Source organism: Diorhabda carinulata, chromosome X (assembly GCF_026250575.1).
Source record: "Diorhabda carinulata isolate Delta chromosome X, icDioCari1.1, whole genome shotgun sequence".
Lineage (NCBI taxonomy): Eukaryota > Metazoa > Arthropoda > Insecta > Coleoptera > Chrysomelidae > Diorhabda > Diorhabda carinulata.
In genome coordinates this window covers 25,424,113-25,449,696 of record NC_079472.1, presented here as the reverse complement: position 1 = coordinate 25,449,696, position 25,584 = coordinate 25,424,113, and the positions used below count along the sequence as shown (strand labels likewise).

At 30.9% G+C, this 25,584-nt stretch overlaps 1 protein-coding gene across 2 annotated transcripts in view; it reads right to left on the bottom strand.

Annotated features, from left to right (window-relative positions):
* Window positions 1–2,363: 2,363 nt before the first annotated feature.
* The window catches only part of LOC130901364 (homeobox protein PKNOX2-like), a 56,432-nt gene continuing 33,211 nt past the window's right edge, over window positions 2,364–25,584 (bottom strand). For both annotated transcript variants that reach the window (XM_057812689.1, XM_057812690.1), the window contains exons 2-9: window positions 17,200–17,349; window positions 15,703–15,874; window positions 12,253–12,400; window positions 12,062–12,189; window positions 11,600–11,962; window positions 11,095–11,341; window positions 8,615–8,810; window positions 2,364–8,152 (exon numbers count right to left, since the gene is read on the bottom strand). In XM_057812689.1, the coding sequence (XP_057668672.1) occupies window positions 8,644–8,810; window positions 11,095–11,341; window positions 11,600–11,962; window positions 12,062–12,189; window positions 12,253–12,400; window positions 15,703–15,874; window positions 17,200–17,339 (1,365 nt within the window). In that variant the 5' untranslated portion in view covers window positions 17,340–17,349 and the 3' untranslated portion in view covers window positions 2,364–8,152; window positions 8,615–8,643. The remainder of the gene's footprint in view (window positions 8,153–8,614; window positions 8,811–11,094; window positions 11,342–11,599; window positions 11,963–12,061; window positions 12,190–12,252; window positions 12,401–15,702; window positions 15,875–17,199; window positions 17,350–25,584) is intronic.

The following is a 25,584-nucleotide window of genomic DNA, read 5'->3' as shown; positions in this document are numbered from 1 at the left end:
CGAGCAATCGTTAATTTATCACAGACCGACATAGCAACTAAAACTATAACACTGATTCATATTGTCCAAAAAATAATCAGTCAAATATTTACGTATTTTGTTACAAATTTTGCAAAAGATCAATTATTATTCTTAAAAATAAATCAGGCTTTATATAATTTAATAAAAATTGAACTTTATAAAAACAGGATAATGAGAAATTTTCAACAATTGTGCGAGATATCAATGAGAAACAAAAAAGATATAGGATTTAAAATTTTCAGTAAATTATTGGGAATAGAATGATAAGATATCGCACTCCTATTTCAATAGTGTCATATCACAAAAAAATATAAAATTCACATTTTCCGTCAAATGTATACTTTAAGATGATGTTTACAGGATTTATTAGTGCCATAACAGTAGTACTAACAGATAACGAGTGATGCGCCAAGTGACACTATTACAATGAGTTACGACTGTATGCAACATAAACATTGCCGTAAACCATCTCATTCCGTCGAGAGATTATACAAAAATCAAAACTGTAGTGCCATAACCACACTGATTTTTATAATAGAAAAAATCTTCAGATGTAGATCGGCAACAACTTTGACAGAGACATAAATGGAATAAAAGTTTTATCTTCAAATATAAAATTCGTGAAATACGAGAAGGAAGAACCCGTTTTCATTCAAGTGAAAACCTCTTATGAAAGTGAAGATTTCCAAGAGGTGGTTATATGAAATAGAGGAAGAAAGTATGACTAATTAGATTCTGATCCCGGCCTACACAACTAAGCTAAAGATTGACTCAAATAATAAGAAAAACTTAGTATCTTTATTTGAAGCCAGTGTGATTCCCAAGTCGTACCTACCTCTTAATACGCCAAGCTAGAATTTTGATTTAAAATCCTCGTTCCATGTTGCTCAATATTATTTTGTTTTTCTGTTGTTTTTTTTTTACTCCAAACAGAGGTTTAAACATAACTTTTGTAGGCGAGTTTTAGTTTGAACTTTTTTGGATTTGATATTTTCGTTTTTTTTACATTAAACTCAAATACAAATATTTCGTAAAGTGCCATTTTCCGGACTCAAATTAGTAGTGTAAAGTTGACTTTACAGTACAGTATAAAAAAATGTCGAGGCTGTCTGTAGATTTTACATAACTAATAATTTGTTTTGGCTTTATTGTAAAATTAACATTTACGAGCTTATGGCACTATTGAAATAGAGGTAAGACATCTACTACTTGAGTTTAATATTAAACACAAATTATGCATTTTCTCACGTTTTTAGAAAACCATTATGTGCTATTTGGAATTTATTGACTACAAGACTTCATTTTTTAATATTATCTCTTTAAATTACTACCAAAATAAAAAAAATCTTTTAGATGAAAAATATCAATTTTCGTGTTTTCAAATCAATTTATTTGGGAAAAATATGTGTTTTAATATCAGATTTGTAAATTGACTTTAATAACCATGAGGTCGATAGATATAATTTGAAAAAAACACCAAAGTGCTAGTATATCCATGATTAAACTATTAATATATGATTGTGGAGAAAAAAATCAATTGACAAAAATATATAAATGAATATATGATATAAATTGAATAAAATGTTGGACTTATTTTAATCTTAAGAGTAAAATTAATAAGTACATTAAAAAATACGAAAAAAGTAAAATGATGAGTGAAAATAATAAATATTATTCAGAAGAACAATTGACTTTTGAAATCTGCTATTTTTGGACAACTCTCAAAAATTACGAATATATTACAAAACTCAAATTTGCGACTAAGTTCTAAAAATAAACGATAGACTTTTTACAACAGATATTTGTAATATTTTCCAATTTTTGAACCTATATTTAAAAATTGATAACGCACTACAGCAAGTTAAACAAAATTTTATATATACATCGTTTTATAAGGATTACGTATACATTGGAGATCAAAATGGTCGACACAAAATTGTTTATAAAAGAAATTTGTAATTGACATTAAAAACTTTCAAAATATGTATACATATATATATATATATATATATATATATATATATATATATATATATATATATATATATATATATATATATATATATATATATATATATATATATAATGTATAAACTATTTGAATTGTATATTTTAAGTAGGTATCATTATTTAAAAAAATTGGTAATCAAAATTAATAAAACTATGTCAGTAAGAAAATAGTTGAAAATCATACAAATAAGAATAGCTTCTGTAGTTTGAAGTTTATGTGGTAGTATTTTGGTTCTTAACTTTAATGTTTTTTTTTTCTGAAACTGTGTAAATATATGTGCCTGAATAATTGTGTATAAATATGCTAGTGAAATGGAGAATTTTCTTAAAAATTTTTCAACTTGAAAATTTGGTTTTGTGTGATTAATCATTGAATACTGATACTACTGTATTAAGAACACAAGTAGTGGAACTTATGTTAGGAAGAATCATTTTATGTCAACCATTTTTAGAGAATAAAGACAGAAATAGTTAAAAATTACAGATCTACAATAACAAACTCCTAAATATATGCATTGGATGGAAATTTTTCGGTTTTTCTTATACTATTTATTGTATAATTACGTATATTTGTTTCAAATAGTATACTTAAAACTGTACTCGAAAATTTATATGATCTTTTACCAGTAAACAATCTAATGGTATTTTCTGAGTACAAATTAATTTCTTCATCTTGTTTTTTAATACTGAACAATACTTTTTGTTTTGATATAATTTGTAGAAAATGGATAAGTAACAAAGTATATTGGTTTTTGATGAAAAAAATACTTCATAGATAAATCAAGATATGTGTTATCTTGTCATGAGTCGGATGACGCTAAAAAAATTTTATACTCACATTAAACCCTTTGATGCATTGAGAATATACTAAAGATCTATAAGGTCTCCTTTTCACTGGGAAAAGAAAGTTGCCAGATACAAATCGACTGAATTAGCATAAACAAACTAAACCTGTGACATGATACTACTGGACCCGTTCCGTTACTAAGCTTTCGTCGGTACAAGGGTAAAATGAAAATCAATTCTGTTCTGATGCGAGGAAAATAAATTTATTTATTTGACAATTAATATTCTTTGAAAAAAAGAAAATTGTTTCGAATAGCCTACTACAAATACCGATAAATACTAGACGATTGCTTTGTATCACAGCTTTTGTTCCCAGTCGATGAGAGGCCCGCTAGAATCGACAAATTGAAAAAGAAACCTGGATAACCAATAGAATACTTCGCTACTATAGATATATTAATAACATTCAACAGTATAGCATTTACAGGTAAGTAGATTCTTATTTTAATAAAATTACAATTATATAATACTGAAATGAGCATAAATTTCAAGAATGCGTATACACAACACGCACAAAATCTAACTGCAAACATTTTATAATTACATCTTCAAGTTTTTGCAGTTAAATATTGTGTTGCTTTTATAGTATTCTGAGGTATATATTACGTATACTGGTTTCGATAAAATAATAATTACAAGAACAAAATACGTACGTTCTAAATCAGCCTTTTAAACGTAGTTTAATATCGTTTGATTTCACTTTTAAATGTCGATTAAGACTTTTCGTGCCTTTGGAATGTTAAATTATCAAAGTATTTGAAATAATTTTCAAAATATGCCAAAACACATTATAAAACAATAATGGCATAAATTATAGTAGAGCTGTGCCGAACAATTATCAAGCAATTTTTAAAACTCAATTATAATAGTATTCGAAATTAATATGTACACTTATTTCTTGAAAAAAATATCAGGTGTTAAAGAAGTTTGCTCAATGTTTAATGGATGGTACTGGAATTTAGTTTATGAATTACCTGACAATTGGTACCTGATAAAAAGTAAGTATTTCTGAAATGTAAAAGGGTTGTGAAATGGTTTAAGTACTAATAATAAAATTACTCGTTAGTCTGACACACTCAGTAATCCGACATCACGTCATTGACTCGACAAATAATTCCAAAAAATGGAACGAAAATAGGTAATATATCAAAAGCTGTTAGTAGGTTATACCTTTAATTTCTTGTTATGTACTTCCAATAGCAAACATTTGCATTTATTTAATTTTGAGAAGTGTTTCAGCTCGATAGCTAACTTTGCTAATTGCTAAGGGCAATTGCAGAAAGCATGCCACCAGATTGGATTTTGGGAAAGTCAGAAAGTGGGTGGATGCGTGCTGATATATTTTATGAATATGTAGCAAACGGACTGAACAAATGGATTCTGAGTCGAAATATAATAGAAACCAGTTTTGTTTTTCGTCGATGGAAATCGTTCGCATATGTCAATTGAAATCAGTGAATATTGCGATGAGAATGGCATCATCTTGTATGCATTGCTCCCGAATTCGATGCATATAATGCAACCAGCTGATGTGGCTGTATTTAAGCCTTTGAAAGTTTATTGGCAGAATTCTGTCAGAAATTGGTAAAATGAAAATATGGATAAAATACTATCCAAGACATTTTTCGCATCTGTTTTCCAACAAGCTCTTTCAAACATAAACATATCAGAGCATATCCGCCAAGGATTCAAGCGATGCGGATTGTTTCCTTATGACCTGCAGGCAGTGGACTATTCCAAGTGCGTTCAAAATACGATAGAGAAAAATATACAATTAGACGTCTAAGAAGCAGAACGAGTAAATGCGAATGAATTGGCTTCTGCCGATTTTCCAAGCATCTACAAGGTTTTGACGGCGTTCAGATCAAGTATTGTGGAAATAGTGGATTGGATGCTCGAAAAGCTCCGAACATTTGAAAATAAAGTCCTAGCTGACAAGAATACTGATGATTATTTAGCTGAAACTGTTTTATCGGAAGATGAAATTAACTCTGATGGATTTCTCTTAGTAGTAAAAACAAATACTGAACCCACTACATGTACCATCTAGAGATGAAATCTAAAATAAATATTTTACAGATGGATGTCATAAAAGCAGGAAGTCATATTAATAATGGGGACAGCCCCCCATCTGTGGAAACAAGACTAACTGGTACTGATAAGAGTGATGAGACTGGACGAATTTATAATGAATCCTCAACCACACAAAACATGATGATTAACGAGACTTTAAATAATAACAGTATCACTATCGAGAATCAAAAACAATAGATTATTTCAATGAACACTTAAAATATCCGAGACCAATGCAAAAATCCGGACGATGCAGATCAAGACCATCTACGAACGCTATTTCGGCGGTGGCATGGCGATCCTATTACATAAATTAAGAAAAATAAGAAAAAGAAAATATGAGGAAAAGGAAAAAGGAGGAATCTGCGAATATCCACAAGTTGAAGAAGCTCTTCATTCATGGCTCCAGCAACATAGAAAGAGACATGCCACAATTTCTGGTGACATTCTAAAAGAAAAAGTCAAGTTTTTTAGCAACAAATTACGAAAAAAGATTATTTTCGCGCTAGTGTTTGGTGGTTCGAAAATTTTTAGAAGCCCTATGGTATTCGTTTCATACATATGAGCGGCGAGAAATTATCTGCTAATGAGTCAGTTTCTAGTTTTATTGCCAATCTAAATAAAAATGCAAAAATCATTGAACTGGGCCTTACACCTGAACAAGTGTACAATGCCGATGAAACTGGCTTAAATTGACGTAAACTTCCATCAAAATCATTTATAACATCGAATGAACCAAAAATGTCTGATCAAAAAAAGGAAAATGAAACTAATGGTGTGTGCAAATGGAGCTGGAAGTCATATGCTGAAACTGTTAATTGTGGGTAAATCCAAAAATCCCCAAGTATTCAAAAACACAAAAATTGAAAACCTCTAAGTTGTTTATAAGGATCAAAGGCGGACGTGGGTAACACAAGAAGTGTTCAATGACTAGTTTTTGAACCTCTTTGTGTCTGGTGTAAAAAAGCACTCGAAGAACAACAAACTGCCAATAAAAGCTAGATAACGCTCCTGGACATCCAGATATGGATTACTTAAAAGTTAGAACGAAAAATGGTTACATAGAGGTAATTTTCCTTTGAGTCATAGGATGTTTTTTAATACTTCGACCGTTTTAGGTTATGTATTTGCCGAAAAACTCAACGGCTCTGATCCAATGAATGGATTAGAATGTCATCAAGACATTAACGGCGATTATAACAAGCGTCTACTGACGGATATTGTGTACCAACCAGACGGAGAGATCACGTCACTTTTGAAGAAATTTTGCATTAAAGACTCTGTAGTTATTGCAGCATTTGCATGGCAACAAGTAAAACCGTTAATTCTAATTAAGACATATTAAAAAAATCACATCTAATGAAGTTGAAATATTGGAGGAGCTTCCGAATAGTAAACTTTCTGAAGTTATATCGGCTGCAAATGTTTGGGCAAATTCTTGTGCGAAGAGTGTGAACTTGATTGCAACAACATTTTGCAGCAGTGGCCACAATAAAAACAGAAAAAAAATTAACAAACTCTTTCAATTGAAATAGAAGATATTTTTATGTTAAAATTAATGCCTTAACTAATTATGTGAGTATGTTTTTCAATTTTTTAAAAGCTAGGTATTGATAATGAAAGATGGTAGATTTTTCTTGACTATGTGCATGCGTATATACGGCTAAAATCGATCAAAGAAATACAATATTTGATAATCTGATGTTTTTTGGTAATCCGACAACCAGTCAGCATGTCAGCTTTAATTACAGATTAAAAAAACAAGAAAGCTGCGTTTGATAATACGAAAACAATAAAAAAATAAATGCACCAGGCTATTTTGAAATTAAACTTGTATATTATCACAAATCTTTTTGGTGCCACGTAGTTTGTTATTGGCATTGAGATGATTTATGCAGTCAGTAGTAGACAAGTAAGCAATTACAAACTAAAAATTGATAACAAATAATTAATCACATTTTCCATTCGATATTCAGATTGCAATATCAAGTTTTGCTACATAGAAATGTAAGGTGAAACAATCTAAAGTATAGGTATCTTTTCCTTCTTGTGCGATCCCACACATTTTTCTCATCTACTTATATTTTCCTATTGTCTCCGACATTCTCGAATGTAATTAATCATGATTTTATTGCGTTGCATTCTACTTTTCATTTTTTTCATTCCTGAACTGCGTCCTTATCAAATATTAGCTTCTTCTCCAGCATTCTATGTCCTTTGTTGATATTTTATTTTCTTATTATCTATCAAATTTTCCAGCCTATAGGTCATATATTAAATATACTTTAAAACTAAGAACATCAAGGTAAATAAAGATTTTGATATGTTTCAAAGTAATTATAACTACACCAGGATTGAATGAAATTTGAGCGATAATTGCAAAAATATCGTTGCAATCTGAATATTTATTTACGTCTATGTCATTTTTAATGTGATATTTAAAACATTCTTAAGCAAACTGAATGTTTTTTTCAAATTAACAGTTGACTTCGAGTAAATTTTTCTTTGAATCAACTTTATAAAGACAAAAAGTGAAATATGTTTTACATAACAGTTTAATAATCAATAGTAATATGGCTTTGTCGTTTTAATATAAATGTTCTTATTTTATCGTTTTTATAATCATTTTTCATAATAATTTAAAACTTATAGTTTGAATCAACAAACGCATAATAATGTATAGATTACAAAGGTTATATGGTTAGATGTACCAAGTTTGTTTGGATTGTTTCCAAGAACATAATAATGAAAGTTGGGCAACACAAAAGAAGTATTGTTACTTGTTTTGTTACTTTACATATATTTCTTCCATTCAGTCTTATGACTTTTTTGCATTTGGTTACTACTTATTTGTTTTAGTCTTGTGACTAGTATTTTCAAATAGCTGTGATGACACGAATATCCAATTTGTTTAAAAAATTAATTCATTCTTTTATTGCTAATCTTAAAGAAATATTGTGTAGTTTAATCTTTACACAATTGGAATTTGTGACACAATCCCACTACTGTGGGTTAGATCATAATTTACATACAATATACTTTCTTCTAGAACGTCTATAAATAAACTTCCATTTATAATTACACATTTCGGATTTGGTGAATAACAACAAATGTTCAACAAAATTGTATGTTTGAAATGATGATCAAATTGATAAAATGAATTCAAACGATTACTTAAATTAACCTCCGCCTACAAGCTTATCTGAAAAAAAATTAATAGAGATAGATTAGACTAATGTGAATACAATAAATAATTGTTTTACATGTAACTATCCAAACTAGTTATCCAGCAACTGTGTAAATATTTTTTTATTGGCTCAATTTTTCATGGACATAATTAGTTAAGCAATTTATTACAGTGCCAAGTATGAAAGTGTTTGCATACTTTTTATACTGGTTACATATTTTACTGATCAATTATTTGACTAAATGAAGAGGATTAAAAGTTCAACAAGCGTTTGCAACATAAAAGAACCTTCAAAATAATTTTTATAAACCGTTATCAGCAAGGTTTTATTTGCCCTTTTAAAATTGAAGCCATATTATAACTATATAGTGTGTAATGTGAAATATACTACTTTTAAATTGGAGAAATCATGTCTGAAGATAGTTTTTAAGGAGAGCTTATAAGACAAAGATCCATTCAATTTTTGTTAAAACTCACCTTTAAGGAACATTAAATCTCAGATAATTTCACTGTCTATCGGCGTCCGGACTATTGTTATAACCTAAAACATCTACTGTATGACCATTTTGTTGGTTAACTTCACCACTCTGAGCATTTGCGTCTATAACTAAGCTACCTTCTTCACCATCACTACTATATGAATCGCCTTCCTCGTCTGAACTCGACAAAATGCCTAAATAAAAAACATATATTGTATATTGAGTTAAAAAATATTCGATTTTTTTCAAGCAACTCATTTTGTTCATATAGGGTATGAAAATTTTCTCTATTTCTACTCTCCTTTCTAACAATCTAATAACTCCTTAATTCCATGACTTTTTTAACATGCCCTTTCACGTCCAGAAATCAACACAATGAAAGCCTATGCATTATATCAAGTATTTTTCAAGCCGAAATATATACAATTGAAAATGTGTCTAGTTCAACTAGAAATAAAATTATCGCAAACATGAGATTATCATAGTCAAGTAGCCATAAGAGCTATCAATTCTATTGTTATATGATCCAAGCTAATTTGGGACCATCTCGTCAAGTCAAATGAGATAGAAGAATAAATTCATCCTCCAATAGATTCCAGGATATACTGGAGTGGAAGAAAGTAAATTAGCAAACAAACTTGCTAAAGTAGGAACTACTAAAATTTTCATAGGAACTGAACCCTTCTATGGAATCGGCTACAAGACAATACACAGATCACAATAAAAGGGAGTAGATAGGAAAAACTAAAAAAATCTAAATTGAAGGATACTCCAAAAAAGATCTATTGAATGTATCAATCTGAGAACAATTTAGAAATACAACTGAAGTCTTGTCTTGTTTTCTTGTCTGATTCTGTTACGAAGCTTCTATCCACAATATCTCGAAGTGTGAGGGAATATTGATGTCCAGAGCATTTCAACTTACTTGGTAAATGATAATAAAAATAATGTAAAATTATATCAACAAAAGAAGAAACAAAATAGAAAATGAACTACAACAAATATTAATGAAAAAGAATGGAGTCAGTATATAAAAAAATTATTAACGGAAGAAGATAATGAATATGAAGAAGATGATATTAGTGACAATAGTATAATACTAGAAAATGAAGAAACACCGACGAAATGTAATGACATAATCAACAAACTGAAACACAAGAAAACAGGAGGACCATAGGAAATAGTGAATGAACTAATAAAATATTGTGAAAATAACCTAAGATACAAAATATTTAAGATTATAGAAAGAGTATCGGAAACAGAAGCAATGCCGAGAAAGAGTTCAACTGGATTGATTATACCAATAGTGAAAGGAGCAAATCTCAACATATGTAAGCAATTATAGAGGTATTAGTTTGCTTAAAACCATACACAAAATACTAACGACAATAATAAATAAGAGAATGAAAAAAGGAGTGGAACTAGAAATAGGGGAATATCAAAAAAGTTTTAAACAAGGAAAATCAACTGTATATACGATATATACTATAAAACAAGTGGTAGAAAAAAGCTATGAGCACAACATTAATATGCAAATGCTTTTCATCGACTTCAAACAAGCATTCGACAGTCTGAAAGAGGTCATTTATAAAGGGAATAGAAAATCTAAAAGGAGCTCTAAAGTTGATGCAATTATTAAAAATGACTGCTTAATTCTAGGGCAAGGGTAATATCATCTGAGGTATTTGGAATAAAAGTTGGGGTACGGCAGGGAGATAGACTCTCAACAGTATTGTTTAACGTTGCAGTTGAAAGCATAATAAGGGAATGTAATATCGATGGTATCATTAATAAATCAATACAAGTAATAGCATATGCTGATGATTTAACTCTATTAGCAAAGGACCAAAAGAGTCTAGAAAGCACATTAGAAAAATTGTAAGAGAGGCAGGGAAAATAAGATTGAAAATAAATTAGAAAAAGACAAAATATATAGAAATTGAAATAACTAAGTAAGTTCATAAACAAGAAACATGATCTCATTTTCGAATTATTCGACACCTTTAAGTACTTAGGAACAATGTTAAGCAACAAAAAGGCACAAAAAATGAGACAAGACAAAAAATAAGTACAAAATTAGCAAGAGCAATACACCAGTTCAGAAAACAAACTTGATTAAGGTACGACCATGTATTCAACTTCTTCAGGGCCCATAACCACTTGGGTTAAATTCAAATTAAAAAAGGGATAGAACATTCGACAGTGTAATTAAAAACGACTACACATACAAAGTGAACGTCAATGTTAAAAAAAATGAATTGTTACAGAAACTTTACCGTGAAATCAATATTCAAATGGTATGTCCATTGTTGTTGTCTTGTGTTTTATCAAGTAGGTAGTTCCAACATCTTTAAGGTGTCAATTAGGCTTACATCCAACAATTTATTTATATACCAATAATTTTTTATTTTTGTCTTTAAATTAACGCATATGAAATTAAAAGAAGAAAAAATCAAAATTCTAATATGTGTAACTCACCACTGTCCAATTGTGCAGGCATGTTACCGAAATCTTGTTGCCAGAACCTTCTATTATTATTGTGACTCTTCTTTTTCTTATGACTCGGTGAATTAGTAGCACTGTTGGTATCTGAAGGATTAGTAGCATCTAACATCGGTTGTAAAATTCTACGTCTTGCATTTATAAACCAGTTGTTGACTTGCAACAGTGTTAGGTTAGTTTGAGCTGCTATATGTCGTTTTTCGTCTTCTGTTGGATATGGATGCTAAAATATTTTTCGAAATAATTGGAAATTGTTCTATATAACTTACTAATTTATTGGATTAACAGAATATAAATTGTGAATTGTGACTCACACACAAAAAAACCATTAAAATTCCACTCAATTTAGTAGGAAGACTTTCAAAATTGCTGTATGGTTTAGATCTATGTGAGATATGATATGATAACCAGAATAAATTTGAAATATATAAATTTTTATTAGCACATGGATTTGATATGAAGAAAATGTATAAAATTTTACCACAAGGTGTTGAAACAACCACGACCTCATGACACTAGTAGCATGTTTAGGCAGCACTCCTCTCTTTTGTTTCCTGCCACCCTTAGAATTAAAATCACTATCACAGTCATCTGCTGAGCCACCTGGTGTAGTTGGGGCAGGAGACAGAGGTCCTGAACTCTCACTTGGAGTTACAGAGGAACACAAATTGGCTCCGATTTGTCCCAATGGCGTAGAGCCGTGAACAATGAGATTATCTGGAGGTGGGGGTGGCTGAGAAGGCGGCAACGGAGGAGTCGGACCGCTATTCCCAACGTATGGAGGTAGTGGATAAGTGGTTGGCGTATCCATAGGTCGTTCAATCATAGCGGGATTTGGGTGAACCTAAAAAATTAATATTACAGTAAATTTTACAGTTAAAACCCTCGTTTCTTGTTAAGATTATTTAAAAACTTCGAATAACACTTTAAAATGTAAACTTACTTGCTGGGGCGGACTAATAGAATATTGCACTGGGCTATTTGAAGCCGATCCACTTTCTGAATTACCATGCGGCATCATACTATTATTATTATTTTCCATACTGGACATCATTCCACTGCCCAAAACATCTGAAAATGATTAATATTAATTAAGTAACGCATTCAAAAATTTTATTTGTTTGTTTTATATACCTTGTGGATAGTCGGACCTCAATAAATTCTCTGACTGCATCTTTCCTTTTAAACATGTGATGTATCTATTGCAGAAGTCTTTGCATAATTCTTGAACTTTTTCTAATTCTAATAAATGTATCCTTAATACTTGAATTGCCTTAATCATCTAAAAAATATATGAAAATGTGAATGAATATATGAAAAATGAGAATGTATTATGGCCTGTGTTTAAAGATTATATAGTCGTATCATAAATGTATATATATATATATATATATATATATATATATATATATATATATATATATATATATATATATATATATATATATATATATATATATAGGACCAGGTCCGATTCAATCCTCAGGAATATCCTTCTTCTTGGATTTTCCTGAGAAGCTGAACTCCAGCTCTCGTACCACCTCTTTGGTGGTCTGCCTACAGGTCTGAGTTTTAGCTCACTTTGCTCATCTGTCTTCTGGCATTCTTCCTACGTGATCCCTCCAGGATCTTTTTCGTGCCCTGACCCATCTCACCACATTCTGTACGCCCAATTCTTCTCTTATGCCATCACTCCTTATTAGATCCCCGAGGGTTACTCCCTTGTTGGATCGCAGTATTTTCATCTGGTCTTGCTCTGTGAGCTCATCGCTTTGTTTCTCCACACTAAATCTCTCAGACAGCCTCTGACTTTTGAGGCTTTTATCGCTTGTGTTCGTGCCTCCTCTGTCAGATTTTTTTCACTAGATATATTCCCTCCCAAGTGGTTGAATCTTGATACCCGCTGTATTATTCCGCTATCGACTGCCAATTTGCATCTAATAGGATTTTTTGATATTACCATTTATTGTGTCTTGTTGACTGAGATGTTCATATTGAATTTTTCGGCAGAAATTTTCATCTTATACAGTAGACGTTGTAAGTCGTCTTCATTTTCTGCTACGGCAATACCATCGTCTGCATAAAACAATACCTTTAGGGAGTGGTGACCCATTCTGTATCCTGCATTGACTTTGTTGACTTTCTCGATAATTTGATCCATTATGATGTTGAATAGGGTTGTGATAAGTCTGTCTCCCTACCGAACACCAGTATTACTCAAACTTTGAGAAATATTCTTTCTCACGACACTTTGCCCACACCACATTCATTTATATGGAGATTAAAAAAAAATCGAGAAAAACTCAGTTGGACATTGTCATCTATAAATAGTTGACACAACTATGAGATTATAGAAGTTTTTAAAATTCTTAAGGTAGTTTGGTGGTCTAAGGTGGCTTTAAAAATTCGCAATTTTCATTAAATATTATTTTAGTAGGGCATAATTATACCAATTTATAATAAATAATATAGATAATGACAGTAGTCACGATTTTCGAAAAAGCTGCAAAAGTAACTTTAGATTTGTTGCCGAAAATTTCAAGAAAAAAATATGAATTAGCATACGAGAAATTTATGGAATGGAGAGGAAATACAAAAATGAAATTTTTTTCGGAAACTGTACATTTGGTATATTTTGAAGAGTTATCGAAAATTGTAAAGGTGTCTACATTTTGGTCACAAAATTCAATGTTGCCGAAGTACTATCAGTTTAAAAAATAACATTGATATATCCTCTATCAGAAATTACGTTCATGTTTGAAAAGAAAATCCAACAATTACGTCCTCAAAAAATCAAACATATTGACAGCAGACCCATTGCAGAGATTTTTAAACGAAGCTCCAGACAAGGAATATCTACCAATAAATGTAAATTTATTTAGAAGGAACTATTTTTAGAATTTAATTTAATTTTTTCCTTGAATTAACATAGATTTTTCTAATTAGTGGGTTTTTCAGTAGATAAAAAGATTTAAATAATTATATTTCAAAATATGGTAGATAGATATTTGTTCTTTTAACCAATACATTTAAATCAATGGTCAATGGTGCAGTGGATGATAGTGTGTCCGCTTGGAACTCAGTAGTTCCGAGTTCAAAGCTCTCGGGTGGCAAGAATTTTTTAAAATTCTGGCTTCTTTATTTGCAGACAGCAGTAGCTACAGGCGTAGCAGGGGAATGTCGTAGAGGGTTGTTGAAATTAAGAATCGATAATTTAGAGGATTTAAATTGAGCTTTACTTGTGAAATTAGATAACACGAAAACAAAAAAGCCAAGAACGTTCACTCTATCGAGAGAATTTTATGAGATATATAAAAAATATGTTACTCTTTGACCGATAGATTTGCCAGAAAAACATTTCTTTTTAAATTATCTCAAATTACAAACACGGAAAATGTACTAGACAGGTAGTTGGCATTAACAAATTCGGTAGTATGGCTAAGACAATTGCAATTTTTTAAAATTACACTGCTTCAGAAGATCTTCGGCAATAATTTAAAAAATATATTTTAAGCTTAAAATGCCACGGAGGATGGCAATACAGTACCGTGGTAGAAGAATGCGTGGAAGAGTCTATTAAAAATAAAGTTAACGTTGCTAATAAAATCGTCAACTCCATTGAAAAACCACTATCACTCAAACCGTTTACAGGAATGGAGGCAGAAAATACACCGTATATGAACAATCAACTCTCAACATCTAAAATTAACATAACAGAAAACTTAATAAAAAGAAATGACGTTCCGGGTTTAACTATACAAAATTATAAAAACTTCAGAATCAACTACAATGTTAAATTATAGTATTTAACAGTTAAGAGGATACTTTAGTATTGTTTTAGTTTTACTAATCATAAAAATAAACATCAAGTTCCATTACTTCTATTATTTAAATTTGTGAAGTTGTAGAAAAAGATTGTTGTAAAACATGTAGGAAAAGTACTTTTCTCACTCGTGTGTTTGCTCGCTTTTCTGGCTCGTGCCACAAACTTCCTCTTTCGTGAGAAAACTTTTCCCACTTGATGCACAATATACTATTCTTTATTCAAGAGTACATAATCTACATTTTATTCTTTTTACATTTTAGATAGATTTTGTTCCTCCTGGCTAAATCCAATATAGTAAAAAAATATTCCAAAGCCCATCTCCGAGATTTAAATTTTACCGAATAATTTCTGGCCATTTCGTCGGTTTCATAGTGACAAATTCTCAATGAGGAGCTGCAGGTTTTCTACTTTTATCTTTTCTCAAATATGGAAAGCCGTTTATTACATATTTGCTACCTACATCGGATACTAACCAAAATTTTAAAGCATTTGAGCTTCGTTCTATCTAAAGCATAATCATCTGAACCGTGCTATTTGGTGAAGTTCTATATGATACTAGGAAGGCTGAATACAGGATGCTGATTCAAGCAATTTCAATATTTCTTTACCTGCGTGGGGACATACTAAAAGTTTTTTTCGTTGTTCATATTTTAATTTCATATTAATTTTTCATTATAAGTTTCGCAAATGTTTCTTTGCATTATAGAAAAGGACAATGTCCACAAAGAAACAAAATACAACATTGTACAATAACTTACCAGTCCATCAATTTCAGGTTCATTAGCCAAAAAAGGTTTTCTATCACGTTCTTGGTGTTGTACAAACGCTTGTATATCTAAATTGAAAGCGTCACTAGATTGAGGGTCCGAAGATTGAGTAGCAAGTTCACATCTTTCGAAAAGAAGAGCCAGAAGAGGAAATAGCGGATGTCTAAAGAATACATTTAAGAAAATAATATGAGCTTCTATTATACACATTTTTAGTTAGTTTCAACTAGTTACGCATCATAGGGGAGGGTTTACAATGATGGTTTTTCTACCTATATCTGCATTTTAATTTGAACTTTGATTTGGTTAGGACCATGTAGTCAATCTAACATTTACAAGCTCTATTCCAACATCAAATATAGAACCGTATCCTAAACTTTAGTGAGTAGTGTTGAGAAGATATTGAAAGGCAAAAACAAATAATAAAAATACTTTAGCAGATCCTGGCGACACGGCAACAAAATCTTTTCATAAGAGGGCTGCTACTTTGAGATACAGCAACACTGATGGGAATATGTCAATTTGACATTACCATCATAAAGTTGGACATTTTTAATGTTGAATGTACTCAGAACGTGTTGTTACCATCTTGAGCCATTGTATTTCGCTGGTTTTCCGAATTGAATTGTGGTCACACTTCGCTACAAGATGAAGTTCGAAGACGTCGGCTGTTATGCCAGAAAACATCGACGTCGTGCATAAACAGATATTGTAAGATCCTCATGTGACATACCATGGGATTAAGGAGTACTTGGGCATTAGTTCCATTCGCAAATATTGCATGAACCTTTGGCTTTTGAAAAAATTTGTTCGCGTTGGCAGCATTTGTTTGCCGAAAAAATCAGGGTAAACAATCGCAACAGAAGAATTATTCTCCACCAAGACAATGCGAGGTGTCACATATCAGTTCAATCAAAAACGTTTTTGAACAATCGAAACATCGAATTGATGAGTTAGCCGCCGTTCAGTCCTTGTTTGACACCCAATAATTTCTTCTTATTTTCGCTGATCAAAAATAAATTGCGAGGTCAACGTTTTTCTACATCTGAAGAAGCAGTTGATGCGTTTAAATCATATGTTTTGGAGGTACCTTCTTCGACAATTAATTTAAACGCACGCAAAAGTGTATTGATCTTAATGGAGAATATTTTGGAAAATAATAAAGTAGTATGCAATTATAAATATTTGTTTATATTTGTCTATGTCAAAACTGAAGTAGCAACCCTCGTATATGATTTAATAGAACAGAATTTCTTAGTATTTTGTATTTTATATGAGCGACGTTCTATGTTGGAGTATTCAATTACAGATTTTATTTATTAGTACAAGAAAATTTTGTATTCCTCTTTGAGGTAAATAACAAAAGAAGTTTTTGTTCTTACTTTAAAGCAAAAGAAAATATTTTTCAATTTATTTTGAAAAGAACGTTTAGTTTTAATGGTCAATAATTGAGTGAAAAATCTAGTAAATCATTGAAACGGTACTAACTTGTAGACAGCTCTTTTGTCGGCTTCAAATTGTGCTTGATCTGCATCTGACGGAGAGTAGACGGCAGGCAAAGACTGCTGTACTCCACTCTCCCCGACTGGTGGTACACTCAGCATTGCACTTTGGACGCCACACTCCATTCTTTTTCACCTGAAACAAAATATAAAATGAAATCGAAGAGAAGAAGACAATTATTTTAAAATGATAAATAATTCTCAACATTCTTGTAATGTGACCTAATAGCATAAATATTTACACTATTAGTCCAGGCAATTTAGGAAAAATCGCTTAGTTTTCCACGATCAGTATGAAACTTTGTATTTAGATGGTGGAAAGTGTGTACAATGACATATCTTTATCCGTGGTCTAAAAAATTTTTTTGTCATTGTCAAAAGCACCGATATATGTCGAATTTTAAGGAAATTTCTCATTTTTTGCTTATAACTTCATTGCTAGTGGCTTTACCAAAAAAAAGTTAAATTCTTTTTTTTTGTCATTAAAAGACCTACAAAAGTAGACGTCACGCGTTGAAAAATATTAATTTGTTAAAGAGATACAGTAAAACACAATAATAATTATTATTTTTATATAAACAATGACAAAGTAGCTTAATAATTGTCATTGGTTCTTGTAATTGTGCAAATTACTCTGAACTATCAATAAATGACGTGTGCAAAAGCTGGAGATTGTACGTTTAATGGTTCATGAGTTATGGCCTTATAAACAAATTAACAGCAATAACAAATAACTTGGTGTGTGCGTTGAATGTGGTTGTGTATTGAGTATTTTTTAGCTATGCCAATCGATTCCTCTCGAGGCGAGGTATCAAATTAAAAAAAAAATCATCCCTTTATAGCAATTAGTTCCCGAGAAAAGTACGGCTAAAGATGCGCGGTCGAATTTGAACGCTCGAAACCACTTTTTTTCGCGCTTGAATCCGCTATCCCCACCGCGCGCGATCAAGGAAAACCGAGCGCTCCGCTGACATTTGTTAATTTTTTTTGCAGGGAGAAATTTCCACGAGATACGTGATTTTTCATGTAAAGACAATACTGTAAATAACAAATTATGTGGTATTTTTTTTTTCGTCAACTCGCTAAATTTGTTGTACAGTTAATTTTTCACTTTCCCGGTCTGTATCTCCGTGGTTTTCCAACGAAACTCAATTTTTTTTTTTTAAATGAAAGCTATTTTTATGCACTTTCGATCTACGTCAAAAAAAATTATGAAAAAAAGACGAATCCGCACGAGATTTCATTTTTGAAATCCCCTTAGAGGGGATTTCAAAAATAAATTCCCTTGATTGCAAAATTCAATTTTTTTTTAAATGAACGTCGACTTCCTACATAAAATAATGAAATCTACTCATAAAAAAATCAGCACAACCACATTCAACGCACAGACCAAGTTATTTGTTATTGCTGTTAATTTGTTTATAAGGCCATAACTCATGAACCATTAAACGTACAATCTCCAGCTTTTGCACACGTCATTTATTGATAGTTCAGAGTATTTTTGCATAATTACAAGAACCAATGACAATTATTAAGCTACTTTATCATTGTTTATATAAAAATAATAATTATTATTGTGTTTTACTGTATCTCTTTAACAAATTAATATTTTTAAACGCGTGACGTCTACTTTTGTAGGTCTTTTAATGACAAAAAAAAAGAATTTAACTTTTTTTTGGTAAAGCCACTAGCAATGAAGTTATAAGCAAAAAATGAGAAATTTCCTTAAAATTCGACATATATCGGTGCTTTTGACAATGACAAAAAAATTTCTCAGACCAAGGATAAAGATATGTCATTGTACACGCTATCCACCACCTAAATACAAAGTTTCATACTGATCGTGGAAAACTACGCAAAATGATGATTTTTGGGCTATCTCGCCTGGACTATATTTGATAGGATTTTTTTCCGCCACGTACGGTAATTTTCTAAATTTTGTATGGCATTTAGAAAATAAACTTGAAATTGTGAAAATCAATGTCCGTCGTATGCGACCGTTAAAAATTGAACTGCAAGCTTCAAAAGAGGTAAATTTTCCGTTTAAGATGATGTCAGATTGGGAAGGACAGTTTCTGCGTCAGTCCCCGAAAATATCGATGCAGTTCATGACATGATTTTATCAGAGCGTCGAATTGGGCTAAAACGGATATCTGAAGCACTGAATATCTCATACGAACGCGTTCATCATATAGTTCACGTCAATTTAGACATGAGAAAAATTTCTGCAAAATAGATCCTCAAATGTTAGAATGTTGACTTCTTAAGCCGAATTGTTACTATGGATGAGACTTGGGTACATATCTACGATCCAGAAACGAAGCAACAATTGATGGAATGGCGACACTTTGGTTCTCCAAGACCTAAGAAGTGATTGATGATTGATTTTTTGGATAAGGGTAGAACAATAACTGGAGATTATTCGACATTACTGACCATTCTACGGGAAAAAATTAAAAAGAAAAGACACGGAAAGCTGTCCAATGGTGTTTTGTTTTTGCAGGACAACGCCCCTGCACACTCATGTTGCCATACAAAAAATTCGTGATTTTGGGTTTGAATTACTAAAGCACCCCTCTTATTCTCCAGGTTCGATTCCGTCCGACTATCATCTCTTTCCTCAACTGAAAAAAAGTTTAAAAGGTCTTAAATTTTCTTTCAACGAGGAGTTAAGAAAAGTTGCGGAGGTATGGTTTGCAGAGCAAAAAGAAACATTTTTTTGAAAGGTCTAGAGACGTTGCAGGTTCGCTGCAATAAATGTATCCAATTAAGCGGAGAATATATTGAGTAATAAAATATTTTGACATTGAAATTTTGTTTGGTTCTATAGTAGGCGAAGAATTTTTTAATATATCCTCGTATTTATAAGAGACATTATATTTTTGAAATCACAAAATATATTTTTTAAAAAAAAATTATTCAATTTATTTTACACAGATTTTTATGTTACTACCATGAAGTCTAAATTCATTCTGCTTAATTTTATTAAAGTTAATATCGTATTGCTGACACAGCAGACCAACGACCTCGTACAAATAAAACATTGATATTGCTGATTACAGGTAAATTTTATTCCATAACTCAGAGTAGTTTTTGGAAACTTGGGAATAAATATCTAAGCTTGGAATTATTTAGATTAGATTTATGTTAACTTCCACTCTTAATCGAATTAGCCATTAAGAGCGGGCGGAAGTGTGTAGTGTCAAATTTTGTTGCAGATATCAGCGGCGTCCAATTTATGATATCCCTCACTGGTAAACAAAATTTTACGGGTTAACTTTTATCTTAGCGTCCAATTTAGGATCGCCCGAAAAAAGCTAGTTAAAATGTGAATAACTCAAGATAAATAGTCTAGTTTGGAAAAGAGAATTTGAATACGGCTTTAGAACATAGAGTTAATATTAAAGATGAGGCAGCGAGGTATGGGAGCTTGTTCAAGTGAACCCGAACTGCTGATAGGGAGAGGAAGAACATCGGTATTCGCGAAAATTACGAAGTCGGCGACATATGTTGATTTTCTTTCAAACGTCAATAGAGGTGAACAATGAATCCAGAATACGAACCAATTTTGTTGTTTTGTAAACAATAGAAAGTATTATTTGAAATTTTAGTCTAAATATTTAATTATTAACTCATTAAAAAATCTTGTTATTGACACTGTATACTTTTTCAATCATATTAGAATTCTCCGCTGAATAACACCCCACAAATTATTCATAAATATGCGATCTGTTAAGGCCTGCCGATGCCGTAGGAAAACTCAAAGGACCTCACAAAACAGACGAGATGAATATGAATAAAACGGCAGAATGAGAAAATCGGAACGGATAGAAAAAGAAAAACTTGAATAAGGCATACGTCACTGTTAGAGATGGGTATTTCTATAATACCATAATTTACATATTTATTACCAGAATGTTCAAGAGAATGAGAAATTTAATCAATTGAGGTTAATTCCTGGAACATTTACAAGGGTATACTAAAGAGTAATTGTTATAACGAAATAAAAATATGTAGTAACGGAGAAACGGCAGTTGTAAATCATTTGATAACAGCTGGGTAATCTCAGCGCCCAGGTCAGGCTTAAAATATGTTTCTTAGACGTTACAATGAAAGAATTTTTGAGATTTCTATGTATGAACTGACAGAGAAAATTTAGAATGTTCAATTTGATAATATTGTATCAGCTAACAAAGAATTCATTTTCAATGTTTTGTAAAAACGTCCTTATAGATAACGATTACTTAAATAACATATAGACGGGGAGCTGCCTACAAAAAACAGGGTCGATAAGGTGCGCGCCATTTCAGCTTGTCAATATTAGCCACTAATATTATTATTTGTCAAAAATTTTTTTCCATGTTGTTTCGACCCTGGAAAACTTCTGTAAATGGTCAAGTATTCGAAAATAACTCCGAAAACATACTAGTTTCCGAAGATATTGTATAATTTCATGAAAGTTTATGTCCATGATAAAGAGTTCTTGATTCAAATTTTTATTCTTCAGAGTGCATCCCTGCTCGATTAAAAACCAATCTCTGCAATTTTTAAATGTTTAGCATTTGTAAATTTTCAAAAAAATCTATTTTTCTCTACAGTCATATGTGGCATATACCACAAAAACTTATTGACATTAGTTGTTTAGAATCAAAATTTGATATATATATATATATATATATATATATATATATATATATATATATATATATATATATATATATATATATATATCACTCTGTTACATACTATTAGACGTAATAACAAAAAAGTCAAAATTTGGAACAGGGTGACGAAGCAATACAATTGCGGTTCTGTTTATCTTTAGGGTAGCTAATTGTAAGAAACAAAAAAGTTTTATATCGAAAGTACCATAAATGGTTGTTCCGTCTTGCCAAAACTGTAGATATTCGAGTAAAGTCCGCCTCCTTACGTAATTATAGAACGAAGGCGGTAAAGAAAAGGAAATTTTTGCTTAGCCCCGTCATACGAGCTAGGAACCATTGGACATTTTTTATTGAAGGAACAATGAATCAGCATACAAATTCTTCATAGATTTATTGACGAACTTCGTTTAAATATTCGACAAGCTCATTTCTTTCAACGTGACGGCTGCCCTGTTTAGTTTGCTCAAAGTATTACTGATTGACTAGATAATCAGTTTAGTGAAAGATACTTCCTGTAAATAGTAAACAGACTCATTAATTCCTACAAGATGACTGCCCTGCTTATTCTAAACAAAGGATTACTGATTGGCTAACTAATATAAAATCTTACTTAATGTTAAGGCAAAATTTTATTGTGGCATCAAGAGGAATAGTTCGAATTTGATTTTAATAATAATTTTAGTTTGTTCGTCCGTCATCTTCAAAGCAGTGCTAATTCTGAAGTTAAGCAGAGCTATGGAGTGTAGAGAAGGAGTAACGTCTCTGGGTTAAAAAATGTGAGCTGATTTTTGATGGAAAAATAGGTGGCGCTGATTATAGAGGGTATTCGCTTGAATTTTACGCGCTGATTTGAAAATAACTGTATAGTAATGCTTTAAATAATGCACCGTGATAATGAAATTAGTAGTATTAAAATAATGAAACGATTAACAAAACAAAATCTCGTTAAATTAACTTTATTATTTAGCTATTTATTTGGTTTAGATAATACATATATTCTAATATGAAAAAAAAGTAGAATCATGTAACAATAATGAAATAGTATAAAAAAAAACATTTTGGTTGATTAAAATAAAATATTGAATTTTATCCGTAACTAATATAATAATTATAGCGATATAATTAGATCAATAAAAATAATAAAAAAAATATTTCGGTTCATAATAAATTAAAAATAAAATATTGAACTTCATTAGCAACTAATATAATAGTTATAGTCATATAAAAATATCAATAAGAATAATAAAATAATTGAAAATAAAACATTTTGGTTCATAGAAATAAAATATTGAACTCTATCCGCAACAAATATAATAATTATAGTTTTGTTAAAATATCATTGGTAATTAGCTTATGCAAACAGGTACAGAAATATATCAAGTTCTTAATAAAAAATAAAAATCTAATAAGATATTAAGGATTGCACAGCTTTTCACATGAATATAATCAAACGTCAGTCACAACTTTGATAATTTCTCATACATTTTACTTTTATTTTTTTTTTCTATATACTCCTTGTTAAATGTTTTGGCCAAGAAATGTCCTCTCATGGTTAAATAATAAATAATAATCTCTCTTGTTAACAATAGAGAATGTTCGTGGCAACCAATTTTGGGCAATTGAATTTGAGTAATTCGATCAAAAATCATTTGTATAGTATTCCCTTCAATTCCCTTTTTCCCAACAACATCCAAAACTGTATTTTATAACCGGCGAGTTAATTCAAACAATCTCTGACTGGGATATGCTAGGCCGCCATACAAGGACAGTTCGTTGATTAATTTATTTTGTTGATTCTCTTCTACCGATCCAGCCGAAGATAAAGAATCAAAACAATTTTTGCAGAATTCGTATTTTTTTTCATTTTACGGGACACATAGCCAGCCAAATATGCTAATACTTGTTCACTAGTATAAGTTACATTATAGTCATGATCTATGAGCTTGTCTTCATTCTCTCGAACAGTCTTAGGTAAATCAATTCGGTTCAAATCTTTGGAGTTATCATTATCACTTGCTTCTTTTTGACCCTGTTCATTTCCATACATAAGAACCTGGTCACCTGGCAAAGCACAATTTTCCAAAGCTTCATCGAGTTTAAGAATCCACTCTTCATGAGTTTTTTTTGAAGCTTTTCGATTGATGTTGACGCTGGTTTTTTTCTAATGTTAATATGATTGTCCAACTGTTGAAAAGGCTTTCGCACATTGATGGTTGGCTTCTACGAAATATTTATTGAAATTAATTAAAATTAAATTACTGCTTAGTTTTTACTTTAAACCTTATACCTTTGAAAATTTATCGTCATTTATTATTTTAACCGTTTGATAGTGCAGGTTTTCTTGATTTTCTGAAAGCTACATTTAAAGTTAGTACAAATTTTGTAATATCTTTGAAAGTCAATGAAATTTTCTATAAAACTTTACTTCAATATCATATTGTCTGGGCTGTAGATTAACTGGTACAGCATTTGGCAATAGGGTCCATCGTTTCAATTCATATTCTTTGATTATTCCACCTGAATAATAAATTTTCCGCGATTTCACAATATCTTCTTCTTTAAAATGATAATCGCAGATACAATGATGTTTCGTTAAAGTCATGTTCAAAATGGAAGACCATTGTGCTAGCAGCGTAGCGTCCTATAAAATAAATTTAATGATTTTGAATTAACGTCACTGTGTTACTTATTATTTTTCAAATTTAATGAGAAATCAATGTTAATCAACAAATATTTTGGGAACATGGATAAATAATTATTGATTTTCCTCTAATGAATTTTGCTTTCTAACAGATTCAAACATGACTTACCTTTGGTATTCCAAAGAGACTTGCTTGTTTTATATTTTGAGATGAACGAATTCCACGATCTTTTAAAGAACCACTTATACATCCAGAAATACAACAAGTTTTCACCATGATTTTTTGTATTCTTTTTTTACTATTTTTTTAATATTTTTAAACGTTGTTTAATTCTTTTCACCACCTACATAATATTCTGTTTTCGTTAGTTTATAGAATCTGAAGTTAGTTTCAGATATAGTAAGTGTCTAACCTCAGATCTCAATCCCATAGTACAATCAGCGCCACGTATTATCCCTACAGAATTCAGACCATATTTTAAACGTACCGTCCATAAGAGACGTTACTCCTTCTCTACACTCCATAAGCTGAGCTCTTCGAAGCATTTGTTGTGGGATTCAGCCAACTAAAAGGCAGAATTGCATGCCTCAAACTTTCTAGGGTTCTGGATCGGTATTTAAAGATTGTTGCGAACTGGAAATATTTATTTCAAAGCAGTTTTTTCTAGCAATTTAGGTGTAGTATCAGCTTCTGTTTTGTTACAATTGTGATTTCAGAAATTTACAACAGAAGAGCATTGATAAAACGAACAAATATTGATAGCCAAAGAGCAGGTGCTATTCGAAAATATAGAGAAGTTATATTTGTAGACGCAGCATGGATATATGCCAAGTGAAACAAATTAAGTTCTTGGTAATTTAATAATTTAATAATTGTATTTTATAACTTATTCGCCCAGTATATCAATATGTTCATCAAAGAGTTTTGCTGAATATGTTGATGTTAACCATATAAATAAAACACGAACAAAAACAAAAAGTTAAATTCATTTTTCAATTACCAATTCTTACTAATTTCTAAAATTGATTCTAAATTCCTAACCTCCAATTATATTCAATATTTGGT